General features: G+C 44.9%; 2 protein-coding genes across 4 annotated transcripts; one reads left to right on the top strand and one right to left on the bottom strand.

Annotated features, from left to right (window-relative positions):
* Nucleotides 1–101: 101 nt before the first annotated feature.
* LOC108109107 (protein O-mannosyl-transferase Tmtc3) lies at nucleotides 102–4,785 on the bottom strand. 3 transcript variants are annotated; one of them, XM_017217495.1, is made up of 4 exons: nucleotides 4,697–4,785; nucleotides 2,226–3,442; nucleotides 1,388–2,169; nucleotides 102–1,325 (listed from the first exon to the last, which is right to left on the bottom strand). In XM_017217495.1, the coding sequence occupies exons 2-4, from the start codon at nucleotides 3,325–3,327 to the stop codon at nucleotides 441–443; spliced, it is 2,769 nt and encodes a 922-aa protein (XP_017072984.1). In that variant the 5' UTR covers nucleotides 3,328–3,442; nucleotides 4,697–4,785; the 3' UTR covers nucleotides 102–440. The 3 variants fall into 3 exon arrangements, with proteins under 3 accessions (XP_017072984.1, XP_017072985.1, XP_017072986.1); XM_017217496.1 differs by having other exon boundaries at nucleotides 4,682–4,769; XM_017217497.2 differs by lacking the exon at nucleotides 4,697–4,785 and adding an exon at nucleotides 3,707–4,018.
* A 67-nt stretch (nucleotides 4,786–4,852) lies between these two features.
* On the top strand, nucleotides 4,853–5,592 carry LOC108109111 (protein mago nashi). Its single transcript, XM_017217501.2, has 2 exons — nucleotides 4,853–5,232; nucleotides 5,287–5,592. Exons 1-2 carry the CDS (start codon nucleotides 4,972–4,974, stop codon nucleotides 5,467–5,469), a joined length of 444 nt encoding a protein of 147 aa, XP_017072990.1. The 5' UTR covers nucleotides 4,853–4,971; the 3' UTR covers nucleotides 5,470–5,592.
* Nucleotides 5,593–7,298: the final 1,706 nt, after the last annotated feature.

The raw sequence follows: 7,298 nt of genomic DNA, 5'->3' as shown, positions 1-7,298 counted from the left end.
ATACTTTTCGGTATACCTATAGCAATCATGAAAAGTCACCACTTTATTAAACTTTATCCTACTGATAAAAACAGATTTCCATCCAAATTTATTCAAGACAATTTTCATTTTATATTTATCATTTATTTTAGTACGTCTTTGCGTTATTTTGGTAAATGCAAAATTGCTAACCATCATCATTAAGTCTATGTACAAAAAAATAGTTATATTGCATAAAAATTGTATAAATGTCTTCAAAATGAGTATATGATCAAAGTACTAAGATAATAACTAATAAGTACAACGGAATTGTGTGGAATGTTCCACTTTTTCACTTTGTGTTATCTTTATCAGACTCTGAATATCTTACAAAATGCGGAAATCGTTCCCTCTTTACTGAACTCTTGTCTTTTTACATAACTTCTTTTTTATAACTGCAATACGAGCCGCGCTTACTTTTGCTACGAACGTTTACGCGGCTTGTGCAAGGGTCGATCCTGGGGAAGCTTGAATTCAAGCGGATCGTAGTCCTCGTACGCGAGCTTTCGCTCCGGCGCCGACTCAGGTAACTTGTTGATTTTCTGTAGCCGTGCATGGACAATTTGCAAATGCCGACCAATATAGTCCTCGGCGGGTGCCAAGCGCTGGGCGTATTGCAAGCAGGCTGCAGCCTTCGCCAGCTTTTTGCGTTCAACGAACACCACGCAGAGATTGTGCAGGCCCTGAGTGTTGTGCGGATCATAATGCAGTATGCTTCGATAGCATTTCTCTGCCTCATCCAGATCCTTCATATGGTTGATATAGATGTCCCCTAACAATATCAGACCCTTAACATGCGAGGCGTGATGTCGGATCAGTTGATTTAAGAACGGAACCGCATCCAGGGGCCGTTTTGTATCGGCCAGTAACAAAGCCAAATTAAATAGTGCACTACGGAAGTCCGACTTTAGGTGTATGGCCCTTTTGAAGAACTGTTCAGCCTCATCAAAACTAGACTCGTCCATGGCCAACATGCCTAGGTTGAAGTACACCTTCTCGTTCTGATCGTCCTTTGCCAAAACTTTGTAAAGACGAGAACGAGAGACTTTGCGGGCCTCCTCACCGCCCAACTCCTGCAGCAGGATTGCTGAGTTGAGCAATGCTTGTTCATGTTCTGGGTACAGTTCGATCGCCTTGTTGAAGTACACCTGAGCCTGCTGACTCTTTCCTTGCTCCAGGAAGACCACGCCCAAATTATAATATATATCTGCATTCTCGTTGTCATACAATAAGGCCTGCTCATACACCTCTTGGGCTTGAGCAGTGCGATTAAGCTTCATCAGGATGTCACCACGATTGATATAAGCCTATAAGACAAAATCGCAGAGTAAGTAAGGTGAACACTTTAACGGAATGAAAGGAATCTTACTTGAACATAGTCACTCCTCATACTAATGGCCTGGCGATAGAGATGGTCAGCCTCCTCTAGACGTGTTTGATTCTTAGCTATTAGATTCGCCAGGTTGATGAACACGTTCAAATGATTAGGAGCAATGCGTGCATGATAGCTGACCCCCGGCTTGGCCTGGGGAAACAGTGCCTTGGCCTGAACATAAGCCTGCTCTGCCTCTGCATACCGCTTGAGATTGTTGAAAGTGCGACCCACATTGATGTGGGCTCCGATGTCATCGGTCTGAATACGGACGGCTTGCTGGAAGTATAGCAATGCTTCCTCGAACTTTCCCTCGTTCTCTAAAGCGTGTCCGACGTTGTTGTACAGTTTGGCGTTGCGCTGATTAACGTGAACGCCAGACATAAAAAGCGAATACTCCGTACGCCAGTCTGAATTGCGTTGATGCGTTTTTAGTGCGTGCGTGAGGAGAAGAATTGCCAAAGCAGCTTGTCCAAAGCGTTGCCAACTAAGGCTTCCACGACGCTGGAGCTGATCAAAGCCGTACGCAACCAGTAGGCAATAGCCCATCGATGGCATATACAAAATACGTTCTGCCACAACAAATCCCACGGGGAAGAACAGATTTGAGGCTGGAAGGAAGGGCAGCACCATCCAACCGAGACACATAATTAGAGTCCGCGATTGGGCCAGATTGCGGGTGAAGCAGGCCCTTGCAACCAATGCTCCTAACGCAAGGAAGGTAAACAGGGTGGTCAAGTTGCGGACATCCGCAAAACCCTGCAGCATTGGAACAGTGCCTGAAAAGGTGTTTAGTATAATTTTAAATAATCTTTAATTTAATAAAATACCTTACCCATTGTCCAGTCACAGCAAAGCAGCGAGGGGCAGAGCAGTAGCCAGCAGTTTAGGTAGATGAGGTAGCCGTAGGTAAGTTGCCTCTCTGGCGTATCTGCTGCAGAGGCTGGATTATCGAACCGCGTAAAGATGGGCAACTGGGAGCCCATTACATAGACACGGCCCACCAGAAGGGTCAATGTGATTCCGCCCAGGAAGATCAGGCGTTTCCACAGAACCGAGGATGACCACCGCCGGATTCCCGAAGGGTTTGTGAATTTGGGCGACTGCTGCTCGGTTTGTTCCTCGAACAGTCGCAGCACAAAATGGAATAGATGCAACGGTCGCAGTTGTTGAACGACGAACAACTCGTAGACCACGCAGATTCCGGCGATGGTGATGCCCTGCTCCTTGCACAGCATGGAGGCTAGCAGACAACTGCCAAAGCAAGCGAAAAGCGTCAGCCAATTGGTTCGGCGAGGGCATGTCGAGTCGCCGACGGACTTCGCGTAGCTGAGAAAGGCAGCTAGGAAGCAAATGGAAGAGAGCAATTCAGCACGGCCGACAACGCCAGTAACGGCCTCCGTGTGAACCGGATGCACGGCGAAGAGCAGCGAAGCTACAAACGCGCATGTGTTAAGCTGGGAGGCTGAGGATGGGGATGACATCGAGGTGGCATTACTGCCCGACGAGGCACAATGGCGCAGCAGCTGCCGGCAGACACGACGCCAAAGCAGGCAGACCGACAAGTGCAGCAGCAGGTTGACGAGGTGGTAGCCAAACGGTTCCAGCGCATGCAGCAAGTAGTTGAAGCGGAACGTCAGGACGGTGAGCGGTCGATAGGACTTGTGGGACTGCTCCTTGCGCATCGGCGTGCCCCAGAAGTCGTTCAGGAAGACGTTGCGCAACGGCGTATGAGGCCTTAGGTCCTTGTTGTCCCTAATCGCACTGATGTCGTCGAACACCAGTCCACACTGGGTGCTGTTGTAATAGCAGGCGATGCAGGCCACGCAAATGCACAGGAATTCGATCAGGTTGCGCTGCGAGGAGCTGGTAGACCGTTCCCTTGTCGTGGTGGATGGTGCATACTGATGCGTTTCGGGGTTGGGGTTCGTTGACATGTTGACTTCGCGTTACTTCGTAAAAGGCTTTCATGTATCCATAATTGTTCGGTCAGACGGCGAAATGTTGCATGCAGGGTCTTCCCCAGCCAGGTTTGGCAGGTCCCTAGATGTGCTGTAAAGAGTGGGGAAATGGGAAAAATATTAGTTGAGGTTAACTAGAAACCTAAATAAAGTATAAACACCATTATAAAATCCGATATTAGGAAAAGAGAACGCTTAGATGTATGCTACATACATGTGTATGTGTATATTCGTTTTAAAAGGGAATCCCCCGAGCAACTAACTTTTGCAGTAATGTATATGTAAGCCCTGCGAAACGTTTAGGGATACACACCCAAGTCCTCTTACTTTCCGTAAAATCTCCTCCGTTACTTACCGATTTCCCTCGATTCAAAGTGGTTTTAATGACAAACTTTCTACAACTTTTTATGAGCACTTGAAGTCCTACAAAGAAGCAAAAACTGATTGCGGAAAAAATCAATTAACGCGCAACAAAGTAACTCCTTCCCGGTTACTGTCCTGGTTACCGACTGCACACACAAAAGCCCGAAGTTAACAAAGTTGTAACCCGCGGCCCGACAGAGCTCCGGATCCGGTCTTTGAACACGCTTAAGTATAAGCCCGGAGAGCATCACGGAGAGGCGAAGAGCACGCGAGAGATTTGTTTGCATAAACTGTTGTAAATATTGGGGGACCTGGAGCATTACTAGGCGGGGCACATCGGTGGGTAGATTGGCAAATGGGCGGATGCCACAATGTTGCACTCAATGTCATCGATTTTCCGGGCGGACAGTCAAAACAAACCACCACCAAGTAAGCGCTCGTAAAGAGTGGTGTCGTGTCTTTGGAGTTGGAGAGGACTGAATCTCAGCTGAGCGCAACTTTGTTGCACGACCGACTTTTCCCGAAGGACGACCAGGTTGGCACGTGCTCCGTTTACTGCTTTCCCATTTTCCCGCCAAGAGCGGCGCATGCGCTCTCCTGCTTCCTTGCACTTTCACTTGCCAGGACACACTCTTTATGCTCATCGCTCTCCCGCTCTCCGGGCGCAAATTAATAGCCGTATGTGTTTTTGTAAAGTTACTTTGACCGAGATACGGGGACCGAAGGAGGAGAAGGTTAGGACGAAGGCTAAGGCGATGGAAATAGGCGCTGGAGCCGGAGAGCCGTGTCCTCTCCCATTTTGATGACATGGACTTGGACGCCATTACAACGGCGGTGGCCTCACACACGCACACAATCACACGGCCGCAAACAAACCAGATTTGCCAACTTTGTTGCAATTTGGCAATAATTACAATGTTGCTAGGTAAATTCACTAATTATTGAATCAACTAGTGCACATGATCACCTGTTTGCAACGTACTTGTTGAGGTAGTTCCATGGCCACGAAATCAAGTTACATTTTAACAAAATCCAGAGCCAACAGCGCGACTTGTTCGTGGGTTGTTGTTGTGTTATCGATACACCGTTAGTCTGCTTCCTCTTCTTCAACGACCATTCACAGTGTATAAGTTATCGATATGCGGCAATAGTTCTATCGCATATCTTCCGCCACTGTCGCGTTGGTAAAAAATAGAGAGTAGCATTTTTCTGGAAGAAAGGTTTTTTATAAGAAAGTATCACAAATAACACACAATCATGTCTACGGAGGACTTTTACTTGCGCTACTACGTCGGCCACAAGGGAAAGTTCGGACACGAGTTTCTGGAGTTCGAGTTCCGGCCAGATGGCAAGCTGCGATACGCCAACAATTCCAACTACAAAAACGACACCATGATCCGCAAAGAGGCATTTGTTCATCAGTCCGTGATGGAGGAGCTCAAACGGATCATCATTGACTCGGAGATCATGCAGGAGGATGATCTTCCGTGGCCGCCTCCAGATCGCGTGGGTCGACAAGTGAGTTTTCCTCAACCGAAAAGTGGGCCTCTACTAACCATGTGTCTTTTTTAGGAACTGGAGATTGTCATCGGGGACGAGCATATCTCGTTCACTACCTCCAAAACGGGATCATTGGTGGACGTAAATCGTTCGAAGGACCCAGAAGGCCTCCGATGCTTTTATTACCTGGTCCAGGATCTGAAGTGCCTGGTCTTCTCACTCATCGGCCTGCACTTTAAGATCAAACCCATATAAGCCTTAAGCATAGCCTATTTATCAGACACATTGTATTTTGTAATGGAACCTCTAAAATACTTGTACTTGTATTAGCTATAATACTTTTGTTTACAATGAAATAAATAATGATGTGAGAATATATTCGAAAACGTAAGGTTCCGATGGTGGTCTTCTCCGAAAAAAAGTATTTGAGTCAATCCTGAGAATGTTCTTTTAGCAAGGCAATATATTTTTCGTATGCCAAGCATTTCAATACGAAGTTTGTGGGGGGATATTTGACTCCAGAGATTTCACAACCCAAAACGATTCCAGCCATAACATATAATTGAAGCTCAACTTCAAAAAGGAAATGTTTATGACTGAAAAAATATTTACATTTGAAAAGGGAACGCCATTCGGAAATTATAGCTAAAGAAGCAAAAAGTGACTTTGGGGAGAACTGAGACCAAAGCCATAGCAGTTGGCTCGGGCTCTTATGTAAAATGAAGTACATATCCAAAGGGAATACATAGGAGTATATACCGAATCACTGAAGTGGCTTTAAAGTGCTTGGAATAAGTCAAAGTGGAACTTAGATTTCAGTACTCAGGAGCAGCTGAAGCTGATCAGACCCCTAATCTTAAACTTGAATAATTTTCCAGACATCACCAACAAATCATAATGAGTTACAGAGGGCTGACCAATTGGGACTATGATTACCAGGATGCGTTTGATCAGGATACATTTGAGCTTGATCACCAGGATCAATATGATTACTCCTATACTGATGACGACTACCAATATAACCCATATGGCAATGGAAACTACCAAGGTGGTAGTCGCAACAAATCATTCACGTCCCAACCTAAGGCACACAACTCCAACTCGCGCAGATCTCGTGGAACTCGGGGAAATAACAGGTCGATTTCACAAGTCCAGAAGAACCAGACCATGGGATCTGGCTTTATTGAAATTTCTCCTTCATCCAAAACAACTACTCAAACCGATAATCCATTACAATTAAACCCATCGATGTGTCCAGACGGCACAAATTATGTTGTAAACATTGTAAATATCAACCATGAATATTAATTTGAATTTATTAAAAAAAAACATTTTTTAATGTTATAATTCCCGAATTCAAATAAAGGTTCCTTGATCTTTTAATACATGTATTTTTTCTATTATTTTCGTTTAAAACGATACATTTTATTTACATTGGATTTTTTTTAATAACAGACAACTTACTAACAATGCATTTCTTAGTTAGCTTTGCAATTTTGCTCGATTTGTAGCTTAAGGACTAGCTCGCTTCAACATATCCATTTGCATATGTATATATAATTTAATGAGGACTCATATAGAGACAGATTCTGAGCTTACGCAATCAATCACGCCCTTATACATCGAACATATTAGCTGATCCAAACAAAAAATCATCTTAGGCTCACAATAGTGCGCACATGAGTTGCGACACTAATACATGGAATCTATATGTATATAAAGAGGATGTTTGGTTTACATGCATGCATTGGTATGGACTCTTATATAGAACCGATCTGAATTGCTGGTACAGCAAGATCAACTACGAGTATCGCATACTGATGGGATATAGCTTTCAGTAGCTCGAAGAAGCTGAAAGAGAACAGACGCATTTTGTCAAAAGGAAACTTAAACTGGTTCGTAAGCAAAATTGACTTTGGTGAGCTTACAAATTCATTATTCCAATATAGATTTCAAGATGAGTGACCGACAACTGGACAACTGGAATGGTGCCCATCAATACCAGCGGATAAGTTACTCCAACCAAGTTGCTAATCCAAGTGGGGCAACTTCTAGGCAAATCCAAGCCAACAATCGCCGGGCTA

This window comes from Drosophila eugracilis, unplaced genomic scaffold (assembly GCF_018153835.1).
Source record: "Drosophila eugracilis isolate 14026-0451.02 unplaced genomic scaffold, ASM1815383v1 contig_1765, whole genome shotgun sequence".
Taxonomy (NCBI): domain Eukaryota; kingdom Metazoa; phylum Arthropoda; class Insecta; order Diptera; family Drosophilidae; genus Drosophila; species Drosophila eugracilis.
Note: the sequence above shows the minus strand (reverse complement) of the source record. Positions and strands in the feature narration are given on the sequence as shown.